The sequence below is a fragment of the Zalophus californianus genome, chromosome 5, assembly GCF_009762305.2.
Source record: "Zalophus californianus isolate mZalCal1 chromosome 5, mZalCal1.pri.v2, whole genome shotgun sequence".
Lineage (NCBI taxonomy): Eukaryota > Metazoa > Chordata > Mammalia > Carnivora > Otariidae > Zalophus > Zalophus californianus.
Window position 1 is genome coordinate 73,071,322 of NC_045599.1, and position 23,053 is coordinate 73,094,374.

At 39.1% G+C, this 23,053-nt stretch overlaps 1 protein-coding gene across 1 annotated transcript in view; it reads right to left on the bottom strand.

Annotated features, from left to right (window-relative positions):
- MCTP1 (multiple C2 and transmembrane domain containing 1) overlaps positions 1-23,053 on the bottom strand; it is a 505,394-nt gene that overhangs the window by 83,338 nt on the left and 399,003 nt on the right. The window contains 1 exon segment of the mRNA XM_027606101.2: positions 9,464-9,583. Coding sequence (XP_027461902.2) covers positions 9,464-9,583 — 120 coding nt within the window.

The following is a 23,053-nucleotide window of genomic DNA, read 5'->3' on the forward strand; positions in this document are numbered from 1 at the left end:
AAATTGTGGGGGCAGACCTTTTGGAAGAATTGAGATAATAAAACCATTTGGTTGACATACAGGGAAATGCTTGGGTTGGACACTTTGGAGAACCATCTAGGTGATTAATTCTTTGGATCCAAGGAAGACTTTCAAGGGAGTTTAGAAAGTTGGGTTTTCAAGGAGTTTCTGGGGACTCCAGGGATCATCTGGGGGCTAAATAAGAGAAAATCAGTTATTTACGGGGGCAAGATTGTCAGGTTGCTTTCAAGGTTGCCAAGACAGTTCATTTAGTGGAAAAGAGCTAGATTTCAGGACAGATATCCTCTAGAAGAACGAAGCTCACCTCTTTACCTTGTTATATTCTCACATGCATCTTTGGAGACTCTGAGCAAGCTGGGGAGGATTTAGGCAAAATAGGAAAGAGAGTAACTATAAGCATCCTCTATGGTGGCTACCACTAACTTTAAATTCTTTCTTCTAAGTTCTCACAGATCCAGAGCAAGAAGTATGCCTTCCATTAAGGAGGATCTTTAGTAAATTGACTTTTAAAAATAGAAATGTTTTCCTTTACATCTTTCTCTATATGAACAGACATGGCACGTACAGGTGACACTCATCTTCTACCATTCTACAATTTTATCTTTCCAATTTGAAGTTTGGCTGCAGTCTGAGAAGAGAGTAAAAGGATAGCCAATAAACCAAAGAAGTATGAAAGGCAAACATGGAGTTACGGAGTGAAAGGGACAGACTGAAGCGTGGAATAAGAGCTCTAGTCACAGATAAACAGACCCCCTTTCTTTACGTATGCAGCACATGCACAGACATCTGGGCTGATCTAAATATCTTTTGGTTGCACACCTGGCATATCATCTACACACCTCTATTAGTGCACCTATTATATTCATGCATTCAATTTAGTTGTTTCCCTCACCGACCACCAACTGGCCTGGGCAAAGATCCTGTCTTAATCATCTTTGAACAGCAGCTAGCATTGTGCCTGTAGATGTTCAATAAACTTTCGCCGAATGGAAATACTTATGCATAAACAGACAATTTTTGACTTGGAAAGAAAGATTAGACTAAAATACTTGTCCATTCATCACACAGTTTTTGAGCAACTATTACACTGCTATGTCTGAGACATCTTGCCCTGTGCTGGGATTAAATACACAAATGCAAGATACAATGAGAACAATTTTAGGCTGGTAAGGAAGATCTGCAGTGAGGTGACTATGACAATACAGTGAGAGGGATATGGAGTGTCAGAGGGGCGAGATTATTTACCCTCTGAGGGTATGTGTCAGCAGGGGTAAGCTGCTGGTAGGGGGCAAGAGTGGGAGGGAAGTCAGGGATGGCGCTCCAGGGAAAATGATAAAAATGCTAGGTGGTTACCCAGCAACATATACATAAAATATTAAAATCTTACTGGGTGGCAAATTAGTATTATACTCAAAATGCACCCAAACCCTGACCCAGAAATTCTCCTATAACGATTGCCTCAAAGGGTGTTACCAGAGACCCGACCAAAGATGTGGCCAGAAGATTTATCGACAGCATTATTTGAGATGGCAAAAATCTTTGAAACATTTCTAATACAAGCATTTAATAAAAAATTAAGTAGTCACATGGTGACAACTATGCAGTCATTAAAAAATCATGTGGTTTTCCAGTGACTTAAGGGAGACTTCTAGATAGTCTAGCTACTATCCCGTCCACCCTCAGTCCCATCTCCTACATCTACCATCCCTCAAAGTTTCCCTTTTCCCAAAGGTGGGAGCTGGTAGCGGGGCATTGGGTGCTCCTGCTGCTCCTCCCCCGGCCCGGCCCGCCCCCTGGTGGCAGTGGTGAGACCTTGCCCTCCAGGGCCAGGACACCGCCTGCTCCTTGTCAAGGCCATCAAGCGAGGTCCCCCACGAGTTCACGAGTTCCGGGTGCAGCTTGAGGAGGAGCCTCGGAGGCCGCCCCAAAATGAGGCGCCTGGGAGAGCCGGCCTTGGTGGCTTCAGAGCCACCATGTATCTATCGTACTTGCCCGTCAAGCCCTGCGCGTGCGGCTCCTTGGGCGAGCACTTCAGGAGCTCCAGCCACCTGCCACGTCATCGCCCCACACCATGGTGCCCATCTGCACGTCCGTCCCCCAGAAGCGCACATGCCTTTCAGGACAGCTCAGGGCTGGTGCAGCACCTGTGCTTCCATGAAGTTGGAGACCTGGCCTGCGTGGCCCCTCCCTGGGCCACCATGTCTGTCCCGCACACATTGACTGGCTCTGCAGAGGTTACCAACTTATCCTGGGTCTCAGTTTCCACATCTGTATGATGAGAAAGGCATCATCCCTTCCTTCCCTGCTTCTTACTGACTTTGCCCTCTTGGGGCCTGCAGAATGGGTGCCTGAGGAATGGGAGGACAGGGGTAGAATGCTGGCCTGGGAACCAAGTAGAACTGGGTTCTGGTCCAGCCTTGTTGTAGGAGTCTTTACAAGTGGCGTACCCTCGGTTTTCTGCTCTCCCAAGGGATGAGCAGTTGTTTTGCAGGTAAAAGAGATGACAAAAGAGCAGGACACTGTCTGGTTCATTTTTGTGACACCTCCCCACTCCCTTGCCTTTTACCCAGGACCCTCACCTATTGTTCAATAAACATTCTGCACTTGAAAACAAAACCAAAAAACATAAAAACAATTCTGCTGGAATACAGGGGAGGTGAAGCTGCAGCTGTCTATGGTTTGGGTGGGGCCTGCTCATAAGGCTGTCTTCCATACTGTGCTTGAAGAGGTTGGAGAAAGACCAAAATAGCCAGAAAATCAGAATTTTATTTCAGAACAGATGACCTTCCTAAAGCTCTTGAGATAAAAAAACAAGGTGCAGTTGGCATAAAGTTGCCAAATAAATACAGAACATCTAGTTACACTGGAATTTCAGATAAATAATGAGTATTATTTTAGGATAAACGTCTCTGTTTATCTGAAATTCCAATTTAACTGGGCATCTGTATCTCTACTTGCTAAATGTGGCAACGCTAAATTGGGGGTGAATTCAGAGAGCTTTAGGGGCTGGAGTTTGAGAGAAATCTGCCGGGTAGAAGGCCTTGTCATCTACCAACACTGAGGGGATAGTAAGTAACATGGAGGTCAGGCAGGGGACATTTGAGCAGTGTGGAAAATTTGTGGAAATCTGTTGGTCAATGTCCAGAGGCTGATGAGGTGATGATCATTGATGTCTGGGGACACCAATCTGTACAGTGAGTGATCATCTGGCACAGCTAAGCAGTTGGTGAACAGCTTTGAGAGGAGTCATAGGGGATAAACTTTTCTACTGACATCTGATTGGCTGTTGGTTTCTACTTTTATTTTTTTTATGCTAGTGATGGTGTTAGAAAACGAAAGGTCTGGTTCTTTTCATGGTCCTTCTCAGATTTTTGCAAGCTGGTGACCTTCTGAAAAAATTGAGAAAATTGCTGTTGAAATAAGCAGGAAGAAGAAAAAAGTGATCATCCATTTTTAGATGTGTTTACAGGCTGTATGACTCAGTGCTGCTTCTGTTAAGAGCAAGTATGTGGTCTTTTTTGGTACTGAGATGCAAACAGAGGAGGCTTGTGGTCTATGCTACTTTCCGTGAATGATCAAGTATTGAAGTAGAGAAGGTCTAACTGTACATTCAAAGTGCTTTGCTTATGGAGTCCTCTCTTCTCCGCTCCACTTTCGCCAGCCTCAAGATTCGGTTAGCAATGTTTCACTTGTTCAATATCCTACTTATTCAAATATTGCACCATGGACTTCTTTGAAACTAGCCAAGAAAATGATAAATCTATTGGATTCACAGGAACTCAAGTCAAATAAGCAGACGTTTCTTGGCCGGCTTGTATGTGGTGGGCCATTCGAAGTTGTCCCATCACTAGCATTTCTAGCAGCAAAGAACATTCTCTCCTCATAAGCTTTCTTTTTAGAAAGAAGTACTCTGGGCCGACATGGAACAGATCCAACAAGAAACAATATTCAAGTACCATTCTAACGGGGGAAAGCAGAATCAAGGGTTTTGCCATTTGAGGAAGCTAACAAAACATTTCAGTATTTACTAAAGTATTTTAGCAAGGCAGACGTTGGCTCAATTTGTGTCACAGTCAGATCATGAATCAGAGAATGATTTCATTGATTTACCCTACTCTTCAGTCTTTTAATGCCTCCATTGATTAGGCAAGTGAGATTGCTATGTGGGAGGAATATCATGACAGTAAAACTGAATGTTCTTTTAAAATGTAATTAAAAAATACCTCTTGAAGAATTTTTGTATGTCAAAAATATTAAAAGACTGTCTTCACTAATGTGAAGGATTCTCAGCTTTGGTTTACTCTTCCCATCCATGCTCACCTGGGTTGATTGAAGGTAATCCTACAGGTCATGAACAATTTTGAAATCAGTGAGGTCACCTGGGTCACTGGGAACCTCGTAAGGATTTGGGGGCTACCTGGGATCCCATGTAAGGCTCTTGACACTTAGGAAGTAAGCCCTCAGGAGAGGTATGGCCAAGCACATGCCATGAAAGTAGCCTGGGCTTCAGAACAGGGAAGAGCTGGGTTCACATCCCACTTCCTCTATGGTGCTCATTATTTACCTTCTTTGGTTTTGAATTTCCTTGTTTGTAAAATGATGATAAAACCATTTAGAATAATCTACTTGATAAGGTTATTGTAAAGAATTAAAATAGATGATGTGTCTAAAAAGGCTTAGCAAGATACCTGATCCATAGAAGTTGCTTCATAAACATCTGTTCCATTTCTCTGAAGGCAAGGAGGATATGGAGGACAATAGAGTGGAGGCAATGAGGGTCTTCCATCAATCTGTGTGCTTGAAGGTGGAGTTAATGCTACTGGCTCTTCTAAAACCCAAGGGAGAAACTTGCTCTAAAGGTGTCCAGGGAGACATCGGATGTATCAAAATACAGTCCCAAGAGTAATGCACTTGACCAGTGGTTAGGAGTACACACTTCAGACCAATCGAAAGACTCTTAATACCCATTCTGCTACTTTCTAACTGCATGCCTTTTCTAACTGTGCACCTCTGGGTAAGCTCTTAAACCTCTTTGGCCAGTTTCCCTGTTTGTAAAGTAGTGATGACTCCCATCTCCTAGGGGATGCAAGAGACCCCTGGTTTGCTCGGCCAATCCAGGTCTTTCCTCCTCTGAGACTTGATTCTCTCCTCTCAAGGAAGGGCTCTTGTGGCCACACTTTTTCCACCTGAGCACGTTCCCTTGTTTGCCACAGAGGGAGAGACCTGGCGGCACTTGACTCAGGAGGACCCAACCCATTGGCTGGGCTGACAGAATCAGCTTTTCTCTCCCTGGGGGGTGAGATGAAGGTCCCGATGAAACAAAGTGCCTAACAGGGAGCCCAGGGTGTGATGAGGATTCAGTGGTTTTTAAACCCAAAGCAAAGGCAACTTCCCGGCATCTACTCTTTAACTTAAAAAATTTCAGTCCACAGTAACTATAATGTGGTTAGTTGGTACAAGCCTAATGGGCACTGCAGGTGGGGGGTGGGGGGAGTTTCCCTCAGGTTTTGGAGCGACAGCTCAAACCAAGACAAGTATGACACTGCTGTCTCTATAACCCCTTCATGCCAGAAACATTTCTCAATGAAGCGTGTATTTATTAAACAGGCATCCCCCCCACCCAGAAAAGCCTAACAATTCTCACGCCAGAAATTCTAATGTCATGGTGTGAGTGTAGGTAGATTCAGATGTAGGAGTGCTTATTTTTAACAAGTCCAATTGGGAAACAGCAGAGGGGAGATACCATTTCGAACCATGCCTCTTCCTCCTGTGCACCCCCAAGGCGACAGCATTAGCCTCAGCACCAGCTGTTTCCTCACCCTGTCCTCAAAGCGTTCAGCTCATTAAATGCAGCAAAACTTCCTCGGCAAGGATTACATCTCATTTTTCTCATTAAGAAAGGCAGAAAAGGCACCATGGTAGGGAAAAGACGGGTTTTAGCTCCTGCGATCTTAAGTATCCCAGAAAGGACATGGTCTCCGTAATAAACAACCAACACACAAAGAAATCCTTTCCTATTTTAGTATTAATCTCAACTTTCAACCCATATGGTGAAGACAGAATTTTTACCCATCTATGAACTTTTCATCTTTCACAGTATTTTTTTTCTTTCACCTTCTTATGTCACGAAAATGTTATTTCCTTTTTTCTCTTGCTATACAAAGCTCAAGGTCAATTTGATTTGTTTTTCTTTTATCATTTTCATCCTAATTGAATGTTCTCAGTTGAACGTACAAATGATTTTTTTTTCCATGAGAGAAAATTTGCCTGCCCACCCACCCTCCCTCCCTCTCTTGCTCTCTTTTAAAACAGGAAAGTTTCTGGAATCACGCAGTGGTGTGATTAATGCACTTCAGAGATTACCTAAAGTTTTCACACATGCTGAAAGATTCTGTATGCTTTTGGTGATAGCAAAAAGCACTTAGGGCAAAATGTCATTCCCCCAGTGCTATGCACTATGGAGTAGAGTCAATTAGATACAGCATGGCAGCCCCTACCAATACTTTCCCTTGATTTACATATATATGTATGTTTGTGTATATGAATGTATAGGTATATGCATAGATGTGTATGTGTGTGTGTGTGTGTGTGTGTGTGTGTGTGTGTGTATAATCTGTAAACAACAAGGTATAATCCAGGCCTTTTTTCAAAAGGAGCAACAAGTTCAAATGCATAGCTAGGTATGGGAGAAGACACATAATTAGACAAAATGGATTTAAGAGTTACATAAGGTCTCAACTGAGCCACTGCATAAAAAACTGAATGAAGTGTTGTGATTGCTGGTCTGATGTCCAGGAAGAACAGACTATGTGGACAGTGTGTTTTGGGCAAATAAAAGGCAGTTACTGAGAGTTATGGAGTAGAGCCGGCGTCCCATGAAATTTGGACTATATACTGTTCCACAGTGGGCTGTGCTGAGGAATCGAATGCCCATGGCTAAAGAGGGAGCTCTGTTAGAGATGTGCCTAAAAGAAAAGATTTGGTAAATATAATTTTGGAATTATATTTTGAAGAGAAAAAGGGCAGTAGAGAAATTTCCATAGCCTGTAATTTTCAATAGTCATAAAAATTCTTAGAGAATTGTAAGCACAAGAGGATCTATTATCTGTTACTATTTCCCCCTTTCCAGCCAAGGCAGGTATATTCTGGAGAAGATAACAAGCAAAATCTATAGATATAGAATTTTTCAGGAAGAATACTCCAACCAATGACTAAGTATTGACGATAAGCCCCCTCATAGAATTAAGGAGCTGAAACTAAATTACCACTTTTTCCTATTTGCAAATAATCTTATTTGCAAATTTGTCTCAAGGCAACTGAATGAAAAGTAGATATTCTTCTCTCTCGACAGTCCCCCTGAAATAAATGGGACAAAAAAGCAATTGCCTGAGAGAGTCCCATTTTCTTAAAGAAAACATCCTGGATTAATTGACAAAAGTACCTATCGGTCCCCATGACACCAATGCTTATGGCATTTGGGGTTTGTCTCTCAGTGTGCAATTTAAATATATATACATAAAATCCTTGCCAATAATAACTTCTTGTCTGTTGATACTGCCTAACCATTAAAATCTCTATTAACAGTCTCATGTTGGATTTGATAAACCTTATAAAAAATGTTTTCAACACTTCAGACTTGCAAGACACTTGCTAGATAAAGTGGCAAATATGATGATGAACTAAGAGTCCCCTCCCTCAAATTTATAATCATCTGAAACAAATATATACAAATAAATAGAAAAATAAACATAGCATGTTGTTGGCAACTTTGCCATGTATTTGGTGGCTGTGCATCAGGATTTGTCTTTTATTTTGATGATAAAATTTTTCTGAAGAAGTATATTCAGCCTGTGTTACCATTTGAAGTGTATTTGGCTTGAGTTATTTATTAAAGATTTTATGTACGTATGTATATATGTATGCATGTATTTAGAGACCATGTGTATGCATGTGAGCGGTGGGGAGGGGCAGAGGGCGAGGGAGAGAATCTCCAGCAAACTGAGTGCTGAGCATGGAGCACAATGTGGGGCTTGATCTCAGGACCCAGAGACCATGACCTGAGCCAAAATCAAGGGCTGGATGCCTAACTAACTGAGCCACCCAGGCACCCCTGCTTGAGTTACTTAAAAGGGAAACGTTTTATGTCACAGGTATGTCTGTGCAAACATTATGATGCTATTATAAAGAAGTATTATATAATATTATTAAACTGATGATCAGATAACTTTGGTTCCTGCACCATTATGGACATGGTAGATGGCAGAAACTCCTGATTATAAATTAAATGTAGACCCTCAGTGGCAAAAAAAAAAGAGAAAACCCATGTAGTCTGATGAAGACAAACAGCTACCAAATAGATTCTCACATTTGACAAACTTTTAAATTCTTCTCAAAAGCTACCTATGGATTTATCAAATTGCAAATATCCTATTTGGAGAAGACACCTCCATCCCATTCATTTATATATCAGAAGGCTTTTTGAAGTTGTATGTTCACTAAGGGTGTAGTGACTGAGAAAATCTAAGGGGAATGAAAGTTGGCAAGAGAAAAAGAGATATGATTATAATGTGGTTTATTTTTTACTTCTTGCTTTAAAACTCTTTTTGAGGGATACCTGGGTGGCTCAGTCAGTTAAGCGTCTGCCTTCGGCTCAGGTCATGATCCCAGGGTCCTGGGATCGAGCCCCCTGTCGGGCTCCCTGCTCGGCAGACAGCCTGCTTCTCCTTCTCCCTCTGCCTACTTGTGCTCTCTCTGTCAAATAAATAAATAAAATCTTTACAAAAAATAAAACTCCTTTTGAGAGAGAAGTGGTCTTACAGATTCTAAAAAAACTTTCAAAAATGCCAGAGAGGGCAGGTGGGTTCAGTATAACTTTCCCTAGGTTAAATGAAAGCTTTTTATCCTCCAGCTGGTAATCCTGATACACTCCTGACACAAACACAGATATTTGCTGTTGTTCAGTAAATGTTCATTGAATTAAGATACTTTATGCACTTTTCCAGGCCAACAAATCATCAATCTTTTCTTTCTTCCAATGACAGACTACAGAGAAATGTCTTAAATAAAATACATTCATTTGGTCTGATCATAAATAATTTTATGATATTATATCTTAACTCAAGATTAAGACATATAAACAAATAAGGAGAGTAAAAGAAACACTCATTTCAAATAACCCATTTATAATTAAAAGTCATAGCTCATTCTTCGGTATGCTCTTGATTTTAGTTCCTACCAAGATGAGTCATGTTAGAAACAGGTGAATACTTCCTCTTATGTTAGGTCCAAAGAGTTGTTAGTTTTGAATTGATTAAAACTTTCCTCCAAACTCCAGTATTTATGAACAGAATTTCTGGTTTGTAAAAATAAATCAATGTTGATCTTGTCAGAGGGACGAGGAATAAGAACAAAAACACATACAAATAAGAAAGCAGAAACTTACTGTATCACGTTGCCTGTTATCTTTCCCTGATATTATCAAGAAGTAGTTCCATGTCAACAGTAACAACAAAACCAGTGGTATCATGTAGAGCTCAAAGTTCCAGACAACAAAGAGAAAGAGCTAGAGGAGGAGAGAGAAAAAGATGAGTCAACTCTGACTTTCATTAAATGGACTCTCTTATCCATAGCCCACTTCAAAAGTGCAAAACTAAATGCTTCAGAATGGAAGGATTTATCTTGAAAACAAAGCCTTGAGAACTTGTTAGGCATTTTTCTAAAAGCACAACTGACCCCTGGAAAGTTACTGTTAGGATTTTTAATTTAATTTTTATGAAGAAAAACTGGTATCATTACACTATCAACAGGGTAATTTTAATTTTTCTTGTCTAGTGAAATTATGGTCAGGTTGGACAAAATAGACTTTAAAAAAAAAGGCTGCCAAATGAGCTTCACTACATTGTCAGACATAGCTGGTCTATCTGCCTTAATGATAAAGAATGAATCACTGTTTAATATCACGGGCTTTTTTTTTTTTTTTTTTAATCTCACAATGCAACACGCATAATAGGCAGATGAAAATACCAAGTCTGCACCAGTGAGCCAAAGATCTCACATTATGAATAAAAACACTGCTACCAATAAGTGTAAAAATAGGTTGGCTTAACATTTAGCATCACCATAGAAATCAAACAGCTATTTAAAAAATAGAATAACTTTGTCAAAGGAAATTTTTAAATGTCTATGTCTACTATCTTTGAAAACTACCAACTCTCTATGTGAACTATTTTTTAATTGTAAGACAAATATTAGATTAAGAGCTCACTTAGCCTGGCAGGAGGACCCATCCTAAGATCATCTGCACTGTAAAATCAGCAGCACTGTGTACAAAGTGTGACTTGCCCTTGCACCCATCCCCCCTCTTATAATCCTGAAGAGATCATCTAAACTCTCTGAGTCTGTGGCTCCAGGTGCCAAACAAGGCAACATTAAGTCAAATGATTTCATGGAGGTACCGAAGAGCTGGATTCCATCCCTAATGCTGACTAGTCCCATCACTTCTGGCACCATTCTGCCTTCAGTTTCTGCCTCTGTAAAATGGGGCTGAGAAGTGTATCCACCTGACAGGTTGTGAGAACCAGAGTTGAAATGTGTTAGGACATTAACACACTGCATGGTACCCAATAAGTGCTCAGAAAATATTTGTATTGTTGTGTACATGTTTATCGATACCTTATGAAATTCAGAAAGTTAACTAATATTGACTAAGGTCCTCAGGTGATGCTTACTCCATTACTGAAACCTGGAAAGTCATCTGCCTCCTGAGATTTAGCTGAACCCTAGTGTAAGTGGGAATTTGAGCCATCTGGTTGGGGTAACACAGATATCAGGCGTTTGACAGGCCAGAAGGGTTAGGAGCAGCGCCCTGAGAACACTCATGTCAGGCAGGGCAGCACTGACTCTTTACAGCCTTCTTAATACGCTTTAGCCAATATACAGTCTAATAAGATGGTGGAGAAAATCAGCCTGTGCGGAGGGGTAGAGAAACCCATGGCTTAAGGACCAGAAGACAGATTCCAGGCCTTAGAAAGTCACTCTGCCTCTGTGTTTTCATTTCTAAACACACAGGTCTATAGACCCGATAACCTTTAACATCCCTTCTATTTAAAATGACTTCATGGCATTACTGTGACATGTTTTTTTTTTTTAATGTGACATTAAATCCTGAATTCTTGGGATGTTCATAACCCAGATGGACACCCACAAATAATGATTTAGTAACCCAAGAAATGACTTTTGGATAGAATTACATGGTAACTATAGATTCAAGTTCCTGAATAAGAAAAACCTCAAATGTATCAATGCATGAGACATGAGCCTCATCTTTACTTTCATAAGTAGAAAGATTTCCAGAAAAATAAAATATTTCTATTTAATTTTTGAAATTTATGCAATATATATAAAGATGATACAAATTATAATTGATGGCTATGATTATTCTACTAAAATGTATTTTTAAATGATAATTCTTTATTCAGGAAATTAATTAAGGCAAATCTGACAGACACAAACACATGTAAAAGGGAAAATTATTTTTGGCTAGAATCCATATTAATTCTTTATACATTTGCAAAATTTAGGCGGTTACTAGAATATAAGCTCTTTAAGGATAAGGACTTTTTCTTTTTCTTCTTGTTCTATCCCCAGAGCCCAGAAGAGTGCTTAGGAATAGAAGGTGTTCAATAAATATATATTAGCTGCATTAATGAATAAATGGGTACTGGGTTCTTTTAACATAAATCTACGTAATTATTGTTTCAGTAAAAGTACTATATAGCCACTATGTAACATCAAGTAAATTCATGAAAATATATTCAGAATTACAACCTGGGATGCCACTAACCAATTTCTCCCTGAGGCATAGAAAGATTCTCTTTCCATTCTGGCCATGCAGTCATAAACTATATAGTGTATTATGGTCTGACTACCATCTTTCCTTTTGGACCTTACTCTATGTTTGCCTCTTCTGAGGACGTTCACTTGACTTGATGTGTTCTGGCCTCATGGATGGGACTCAGATGATTCCACAGCTAAATGTCACCAATTGGATTTATTTTAAATTTATTAAGCACAGATATTCTATCCTGTAATGTCCACTCACTGGTGTTAGAGTTCTGATGTCACCCAGAATAAAGTTACTGGGGATGTCTATGTGTTAGTGTTAGTTGGAGGACAGGTATTGCATAGAATACACTTTCTAGGTGATAACCAAGTAATCAAGACACCTATCATGCCTTTTTCTTCTCTAGATATAACATCACTAGTTGCTTAAAGCACTAATCCACAAGGCATGATTTCTGGGCACGTCTCCATTGTGGACATCATCCTCTCACCACATCCAAATCCATTAAAAAGCAATAGCTTTCTTAAAATACAGCACTCAGAACTGACAAGGCATGTCTAATTAATACCTGTGGTATTTATATGCACAACAACACAGGCACCAGAACATAAGATGGGGAAAGATATAGAAGAGAACAACAAAAAAAAAAAGGTAGAATTGGATTAGTTTCATGGATCTTGGCAATGGAAAAATAATCTTCCCTATTTTGTTTTCTTTAAGAATCTAATATTTAGGTAATTAGGTAAGGGACCTCTGCTGTTGAGAATACCTTTTTTAAAAAAACAAGAGAGCTTTGAATAAACTCTAAATACAAAAGCATTCATTTTTTTTCTTCCTCAATAATTAACTGGAGATTTCAAAAGGTCAAAGTAAAAAAGAACAAACACCGATTAACAATAAACTATACTTATTGAACACTACTATGTGATACACAATAGTTGATGTTCAAAATTAAGATATGACATGGTCTCTGGATTATAGTATTAGTGGTTATTATAATAATTATTAGCAGGAGAGGATTATCCAATAAAGAGAGCCCTCAGAGGAGGGAGGGTGCCTTTTAGCTTATTGTCTCCACACTCAGGCTTCCCTTCTCTCAGGGACCACCTGCACTGAGATTGAGCCTCTCCTCTTACAAAAAACCAAGATAACACCCAAGACCAGGTCCTCAGTGTCCTCCTAGGGCAGCATGTGAAAGATATCTCAGAGAAACCCCAGGAAAGCCGAGACAATATAGGATCTATCCTTGGTCCTGACTCCACTTACTCCTAAGTTTGAGAGAAAAAAGTCAGATATCATAACAGGCTAAAATGGGGTAGAAAAAGAAATCAAGGAGCAATTCAAAAAAAAAAAAAAATCCCTGACACATTCACAGAATATAAATACAAACCATAAAAGTCCCAGCATTTATCCTGCCCATACTTCCAGACCCAAACTGAACCTGGTCCAAAGTGCTGGCCCACAGAATCATCACTAAATAAGTGGTAGTTGCTTTAAGCTACTAATTATGGGGTGGTTTGTTATACAGCAAAAGCTAACTGACACATATCCTTTTTCCAAGGAGACAATGGTGTCTGTAATAAATATGGTCTGGACCAGAAGACTGAACAAGTGGTTTTAGATCCATTTCTGCTATTTGATCATCACAGGACCTTGAGCAAGTCAGTTATTCTCTTTTATTTGATTCTATTATTTATCAAATGGTAACACCTGCCTATTTCACAAGTTGACTGTGGGGAACAACTCCAGTAATGTATGTGAAAACACTTTATCACAAAGTACTCAGTAAGTCCAAGTATTATCAATTTGACGTTTTCATACTTAAAATTATTTCTGAAAAATTCAGAGACTTTATAAACTAATACTCCAAGAATGGTCACTATCCCCTTTCAGCAGTTATAGAAGATGGGTGGTGTTTCTTAGAGGGATTTGTGTGTGAAAGGGTTTTGTTGGAAGGAAATCATAAATGTGCAATTAGAGGGGTTGCTGTTAAAATTTTTGTTAATAGCTGAAACAAGAAAAATCCAGGTCTTTACATAAACTCATTATTTCTAGTAATTGGCATTAGCACACACTGCAGATTTTGTGAACTCCAGACTTAATCAGGCATTATTAAATGTTAACCATTTTAAACAACCTCTGTATCTGCCCCTAGATATAAAAGAATCTTGTTCTGAACTAGCTGTTTTGTGACTATCAATTCCTGTTCATAATTTTTTTTTTTGCTTTTAAATCCAAATGCCTTTCATCTAAATCAATGGTATCTTGCCTATGACATTAGCATCAACATCACAGAATGCAATTATTCAGTGTCTATTTGGGCTAGACTTTAAAAGCTATCTAAATTTAATCATAAATATTCAGAGTGGCTTTTTTGAAAATCTATAATTTACTGAAAGATAAATAAAATCATTCATCCTAACAAATGTCTTATATCGCATTACATAAAACAAACTTTAGGGGAAAAGTCCTGAGAGGCAAGCTGGGAAGGCAGAGACTACTGTGCTTGTTTTGCAAATAGGTAAACTGAGGCTCAAATTTGAGACTTGTCTACAGACACCTGCTACTGGGTGGCAGAGCCAGGTCTTCTGATCCCCAAAACAGTGTGTTTTTCCATCAGTACTCCACTGCCTCTAAGGAGGACTTTTATAGTGAATATCGATGCTCGAAGGTTATCAATTATTTCCAGACTGATCATTCAATTTGTAGATTTTCCGTATGTCTATTTCTTTCCTTCCTCCTGCTCTGGGATAACTACTTTTGCATTACTGCAAGGAAATGGAATACCACTTCTTAGGTGTTGTGGTAAGGGTTTCACATGGCAGAGAAGTCAAAAACTAATGGTCAAAATGAGGTTTGTGAAGCCCAAATTCATTCCTCCCCTTTCTCACTATCTTGCATGGCTCTGAATAATCAAAAGTTGGCTATTCACAAGGTTTCTATTAAACGGGGCTTTTCTTCTGTTCAAAATGTTTAGAAGAGGTTAGCAAGGTTCCAGTACAGCCAGAGATTAGAAAATGAATGAGCCAATTACATTTTTACAGATAAAAAAAGCCCTACTTTTTCACATGAAGATTAAACAAACAAACAAACAACCCTTTTTCACTCAGAAGCTAAGTGAAGGTGGGCTAAGGCTTTTCACTCGTATTTAAACAAGGCAAATTATGTCAAGTAGAGTGAATGATTCAAAATATTAAGATTTTAGAGCAACACCATTTCTTAGGAGGTGCAAGACATGCATGATTTTTCTTTCTTTGAGCCTGGGGTCTTAAGAGTCCCAGGCAGGACAGGAGGATTCACATCATCCCATCAACTGATGCTCTCATTGAAGTGCAGTGGAAGATGCCTGCATTCAATGATCATTCAGTGAAACACATGACAGTATCCCTGGGGAAGAACACTTCAAAAAAATCATTTAAGTTGGAATATTGAATATCCTATTCTTTTGCAAACTACAGTATATTTTAAAAAGAAATCTCATCCAAAATGATTAACACTTCCTACTGTTCAGGAAAAAAGCCTGCCCTTTCAGACTAACAGCTGTGGATCATTAGCTCTCCAGTGATGAGATGTGTTTGATGAGTATTTTTCTTTCTAATTAAGAGATGAGATTCTCTATTTGACTGTCTCTTCAGAAAGAAGTGAAGAAAAAATTCTCTGCCTACATGGAAAGGCCCTCTCCTACAAAACAATTAATTATTTCATGGCCCTTTCATAAAATCCTTTTCCTCCTTAATTTCAATTCATTTTTTTCTTAAACTTAACACATTCACACTCCGGCCTTCACAGTATTAACCCATTTTTCACCCAGCATTCCCTCTCTGACGTTTTCCTGTTTGTTTCATCATCCAATATCTACTTTAGGTAAAACAGAATGAGGAAATGTATCAAAAGTACATATATGGTTAACCTAACAGACAGCATCTGGTATGGGAATATTCTCCGATCTGAGAGAGGCCTCAAGTTAGAAAGATGATAAATATATAGCATTTGCCTGTTGAGGAACTAGGCAGTGCTTTAAAACAAACCAAAACAACAACAACAACAACAAACTTTAAGGCGCTTAGCAGTACATAAAGGTAATCAATCCTTTAAAAGGAAAGTATTTCATGATCCCTGGGTGGCTCAGTCAGTTAACCAAGTGTCTGCCTTTGGCTCAGGTCAGGGTCCCGGGGTACTGGGATCAAGTCCTGCATCGGGCTCCTTGCTCAGCGGGGAGCCTGCTTCTCCTTCTGCCTGTCGCTCCCCCTGGTTGTGCTCTCTTTCTTTCTCTCTGACAAGTAATTAATCTTTAAAAAAAAAAAGTATTTCAACTTTACCAATAAGACTGGCCTTAAAGAAGAAAGCTAGGGAATGTAAAGTGGGACCTAAAAATATGGCTTTGTGAAAAAGCCATCAGCAAGGTTATAAAACTCGAATTAAAAATATGATTCAAGACTATAGCAAAAAGCAAATGAAAGCCCTCTTGGCAAATTAATCCCATCAAATGCTTCTTTAAATCCTTTCAGGTACAGGGAGGGGAAGGAGGGAAGGAAGGGAAGAGGGTCAACTTTCAAACATTTGGGTACTGTGCGGCCACGTCCCGCCGCCATGGTTCATTTGGAAATATGCAGGGATATTTTTCATTGCCACAGTGGGGTGGGAGAGGGAAGATACTGGCACTGAGTGGGTAGCGCCAGGGTGTGAAACACCCTCTACTATGTGGAAGAGTGCTGCCCAGTGAAAAATTTTCCTGTCCCAAATGCTACCACCACTTCTCTTTGAGAAACATTGCCAATTCTCTCCCATAGACAATAGATCATCCTCAACTTAGCAAAGAAGAAATGGTATGCATATCAACAAATGTATACAGATGGGGTGCCTGGGTGGCTCATTCAGTTAGGTGCCCAACTCTTGTTTTGGCTTAGGTCATAACCTCAGGGTCATAGGATCGAGCCCCATGTCGGGCTCTGCACTTTGTGGGGGCAGTCTGCTTGGAATCATCTCTCCCTCTCCCCGCCACCCCTCCCCCAGCTCACTGTCTAAATAAAATCCTTTAAAAAAAAAAAGTGTATACAGAAGAAGGATAGGTCTATTTCCCAGATGATGGCATCAATTCTGACTTAAGGAGTTAGGGTGAGACAGTAGTATAGAAAAAAATTTCACTCAATCTTTAGCATTTGCTCTAGTCTCTTTCTCACCATCTATTAATGTTTAACATTTCTTAAAAATATGGCTAAAGAAGAACTGGAGGTTAACCCACTCTGCCCATTTATTCTCCCTTGGATTAAGTCAGACTCTGCACATCATCAGTTTTTAGAACTTCATCTTCTGGGAAGGGGTTGGTTTTGCCTTGATTTAAATAGCCAGATGGCATCACCACCTGCTCTAAGGTCTTTATTTCTGGTTGGTTCCACTAAAGCCTTTTGTACCACCTCTAGTGAAAAGAGGACAGAAGATAGGCAAAATGAACCTGATTCATTCCCAGAGTAGTGATAGCTTTTTCAAGGTGGTTTTTAAAGTCTGAGATGTTGCTCTTTTGAAGAGAGGTTTTGCTTTGTTTGGACTGTTTTCTAAAATAAACAGCAGGGAAATGGTGACAACGTCAGACCCCCTGGATTGCTCCAACTTGTTCTGTTTCCTGGGGTCATTCCACAATGATACCAGGAGACTTCGCACGTCCATAAGAGCCTCATACAGATGCTCATATGCAGTGGCTTCTCTTTCTTTCTCTCAACTAGAATGAGAATTCTGATGACTCCCTCTACTGCTTTCTCTTTGAGTAGTTTCAAACAGACACCAAACTGATAAGACAGTTGGTATGTTGTGTTTTGTTGTGCATTGTGTGTGTGTGTGTGTGTGTGGCTTGTGTGCTTAGCCAAAAAAAAAAAAAATCAAAACACAAACTCTACTAAATGATCCCTTATATTGACTAGGCAAAATATGTCAAGAGAACCATCTACCTCTTTTCTGATGATAGGAGGAATATATGGTTGGGAGTAGAAAAAAAAAAAAAGAGAGAAACTGGGGTTGGTGTGTTGGTAAAGCTTTGAATTGAATGTATATACTATAACTTAGGTCATTATTTGCTAATAGTGTTGAAAGGTCATTGTTTCTTCAAATTTACTTAGACTACTTATAAATACAGATCAGTAACTTCCAATTCTTTACTCTGTGAAACCATACACTGGGTTTTTAAATTGCTTCCTGAAACTTAAAGTCCACAATCTCAGTACACCCTGCCCTTTTGAAAAGCATAGCTTGACTCCATCTATTAAAGCACATGGACAATGAGATAGAACTCATTTGAAGATATCTTACATACGACTCCCAGAAACACCTGCTGAAGAATCTCCAAAACAAAATGGACCCAAACAACCTCAAAGATGGTGCTATCAACCAATCATAGCATAATGCACATACTTTCCTTGATGGAGATATTCTATCAATAGAACCTGCCAGCCAGGAGGCTTGGGAAGTTATTTATTTAGATTTTTTTTCTCTTTCAGCTTACAACTTGTACTGATATTTCATGTCATTTTTATCAAAGTCAGGGATGAAAGGTTCTGGCTTTGCTTTGAGAACACTGACAACTCCAAAATGTAAAGCCCAGAGTATGTCCAACTGGAACATCACACCAACCACACATGAATAACTGATAAGAAATCCCTGCAATGTTGTGAGTCTAATGTTAGTAAAAGTTGGAATGTGGAATCAACTTGACAAATGCTTACAGATGCCTGGAGACTGTTGATTCTCTCAGGCCCCTTCATTAGAAATGAGTACATTACCCAGTAGTTTGTAATGCCTGCCATAGGATCAAATACAGTTATGTTTTTAGTTTTAATAGCCTTATTATTCACAGAAATTCTTGTTCAAAATCAGGCTGCTTGCAAAGTCATTCTTGCAGATTACAGATCAACACATATTTACTGTATTGTTTTAAATGACCAAACATGAATAATTAAGAGGAATTGGTACTGTTTGGTCCATGAAGAGTTTGTTGATACCAAGTAACAACTGCTTTAAAAAACACTGAAGGACTATCCAAAGAAACATGGAAGAATATGTTAAGGCTGTTAAGCTCACTGATGCTTATCCTTCTCTAGTGTCTCATTTCTCTAGGCTGCAGCTGGTTCTGAAAGGATCCATGACTGTCTCACTACTACAGGTAAAGAACATTCCATGTTTAGTTTAAAAAAAAAAGTACTTTAATGTTGGCTCTCAATTTATTTGTCTTTTATGTATGCCTCCAGTGCCAATGAAAAGGACATCTTTTTTCTTCATGATATTCAAGTCATGATCTAATGTTCTGATATCTCTTCCTCTTTTTTAATTCTTAAACTATTAATAAATTATTGGGTTAAATGTGTAAATTATATCATTTGGGAATACTGTCATACAAATTTCTACATATTTTCTAAATAATATTATTTGGGGATATTGTCATACACATGTGCCATTTATGTTTTCTGGGCTTTAGAAGTGCTGTAGGTTTGTTAAGGCTTATTAAAGATAGTCATCTTTTACATCTCTATTTATTTCTTAAAAATGTATTTATTTGAGAGAGAGACAGAGAGAGCATGTGCACGCATGAGTGGGGGGAGGAGCAGAGGGTGAGGGACCAGTAGTCTTAGAGCTGAGTGCAGAGCCCGACGTGGGCCTCGACTTCCCAACCCTGAGATCATGACCTGAGCCGAAATCAAGAGTCAGACGCTTCACGGACTGAGCCACCCAGGCGCCCTGTCTTTTACATTTTTAAAGAAATGAATCTGTTACTATTACTCCTTTTGAAGTACGTTCCTCATCAACTCCCTTCTTTGTGTGTGTAAATGCCGTAACTAGACTTACAAATCTGATAGCAATGTTTGCTGATGTACAAAATGTAAAATTTTCCCTAAGCTTGAAACCTGGCTTTAAAGTCATCTCCGTCATGAACAGGTACAATATTTAGGGCAACAGCTGGTACTGCAGTTGCTCGTGGGGGGAACTCCCTCTGTTTTCTATACTGTGCCAGAAAATAGGATACCCAGCCAAACACATGTTAGTAAAGTCTGCGACACAAGTTACTTTAAAAATTCGTACTGTCGTCTTTATAGTCCCCATTCTATGTCCCTGAACAGGAATGCCTTTAAAAAAGCAGATGATCAATTGCAGTGACTGCTTTATATATATACTATATATATATAGTATATATATAGTATATATATATATGCCCTCTGCCAAATTTAGGGATGTTTGGTATCATTCTGATTCATTGCCACTCAAATGATCTCACCCAGACTTATTCAACTTACCATGAATATCTTCCCTGGGCTATTGATTTCTGGTCTTTCTTTTTAATCCTTCATGCTATAACCTAGCTGTTACCATTGGTGATTTCTTTGTCCAGATTTAATGTCTTCATTTCAGTCTTAAAATCACAGAGCCAAAGTCAGAAAACATGTTTTAAAATTTTCACTTTTATAAATATATTTAAGACCTAATAATATCATGTATTTCAGCTATCTTACCAGCTTCTGAAACTTCATCTCCCATTCTGTCTTATAATTTTCTAATTTTCTCCTTCACTGGTCTCATTCCCCCCAATCCCTCTGTTCTGGAAAAACTTCAAGAGTTATGTTTAGCAGCTCTAGCTATGTCTGAACATTTCTCTTTGCAATTCAAATAATCATCTTAGGCTGATTTTAACAGGCTTCTTTACTCCATTCCGTCTTTTACCCTTGCTGTGTAATGTTTACTGATGAATGTCTTTCTCCCGTTTCTTAACAGATCTAAGTAGTGTAGTTATTGCACGGGAAGCCTAGAGGTTTGAACACTAAGTAGACATTTCTCTTGGCTATTTTCCACACCTCCAAACATTCTCTTAAATGCAACAGGGCTTGTGTTTCAATGGTAACAGAAGTTATCAGAGAACACTAGTTTAGACAGCAAGCAAGCTGAACTCCAACTGTTCCAACAGCCTGACTTTTACAGTAAAAGGAAAGGCCCTGGGCCAAGACCACTGAGATGAGCAGGTATTTTTAGTTCACTTGTAGGCCAGCTCTAATGTAATTCTGAAATGTTTTCTTCAAACCAAACCCAACTTTTCCAGGGCTGTCCAAATCTGTTTTCTTTTATAGCAAGTACAAATTCTTGGAGCAAGGGAAGCATGCGTATCATTTGCAATGCTGCTGCATGTCTATGGTGTTGATGCCCGATGGCTCAAATTAGTCCGCCAAGCAGATGAGCGCATTGTAATTAGCTCTTGTCAAACTGTTAGAAATACAAAAACCATTTCCACTGTAATAAAAATTATGAAAAAGAAAAATCTCTCATATCATTTTCAGCCAAAATAGTTCCTGAAATGTCTGGTAGTTTAGGATTCCAGAGTTCTAAAAGAAGGCCATTTCATTTTCAGAAAAGCTTTCACTTCATTGACATGGAGATGCTGACATGTATTATCTTTCAGGCATTTTTGTTGTTGTATTTGATTGCCTGTAAAACCTCATTTCTAAAAATAACCTGTCGGGAGTGGACACATTTTGTTGAGCCACATGGTACTGATGTAGGATTCTCAATAAACATTTATACTTCTTCAAATAGTTTTTGAATCAAGATTTTCTGACTTTTTCTAGCAGCGTGTTATTATTACCAGTTTTCTGAATAACTAAATATTGCATTCTCTTAAGAGGACATTAAGGAGGCACGATCATAGGTTCAGGTGGGATAACTCTGATGTTAAACTCTCATGTGATGAACATCAGTTTCTTTCAGACAATTTATTTGGACACTCATTAGTGGGACAGTGACTCAAAGAATACTTTGCTCAATATTTGAATTCTTCACAAGCGTCAGAAGGGTTCTTGAGCTCTCTGGATTTTAATGTCCTCTCAAGGAAAAATATGAGCTACTAGTAGGTGGCTATTTCAAAAAGTAAATTTTAATACTAACCAAAAGATGAATCAGCTTGGAATTAGGTCAGGTATACAAAAAAACTACCCCCCCTTCTACTTGCCTTCAGAACCTTCCCAAAGATACCTTTAAGTATACTCCATGGAAATTAGGAGGATGTTATAAGTAAATCTATCTTTAAAAGTAATAAAATTCCCATATACAAAACTTAACATAAAATTGATCATAGAGTGAAAACTATAAAACTACTTCTTGAAGGAAACAAGAAGAGAGTAGTTATGGCCTTGGGCTAGGCAAAAAATTCACAGATACAACACCAAAAGCATGATCTAAATATGCATCTAAAAATTAGACTTCATTAAAAGTTAAAAACTTTTCTGCTTCGAGAGATACTATTATTAGATGTCAGGGTGTTGACCTATATTTATTGATTTTGAGGGGGGTTCTCTGTGCCTGGTGGCATCACAGTTCCGGACTTCAAGCTCTATTACAAAGGTGTCATCATCAAGACAGTATGGAACTGGCACAAAAACAGACACATCGATCAATGGAACAGAATCGAGAGCCCAGAAGTGGACCCTCAACTCTATGGTCAACTAATCTTTGACAAAGCAGGAAAGAATGTCCAATGGAAAAAGACAGTCTCTTCAACAAATGGTGTTGGGAAAATTGGACAGCCACATGCAGAAGAATGAAACTGGACCATTTCCTTACACCACACACAAAAATAGACTCCAAATGGTTGAAAGACCTCAATGTGAGACAGAAGTCCATCAAAATCCTAAAGAAGAACACAGGCAGCAACCTCCTTGACCTCAGCTGCAGCAACTTCTTCCTAGAAACATTGCCAAAAGCAAGGGAAGCAAGGGCAAAAATGAACTATTGGGACTTCATCAAGATAAAAACCTTTTGCACAGCAAAAGAAACAGTCCACAAAACCAAAAGACAACCGACAGAATGGGAGAACATATTTGCAAATGACATATCAGATAAAGGGCTAGTATCCAAAATCTATAAAGAACTTCTCAAACTCAACACCCAAAGAACAAATGATCTCATCAAGAAATGGGCAGAAGACATGAACAGACATTTTTCCAAAGAAGACATCCAAATGGCCAACAGACACATGAAAAAGTGCTCAACATCGCTTGGCATCAGGGAAATCCAAATCGAAACCTCAATGAGATACCACCTCACACCAGTGAGAATGGTTAAAATTAACAAGTCAGGAAATGACAGATGTTGGCGGGGATGTGGAGAAAGGGGAACCCTGCTACACTGTTGGTGGGAATGCAAGCTGGTGCAGCCACTCTGGAA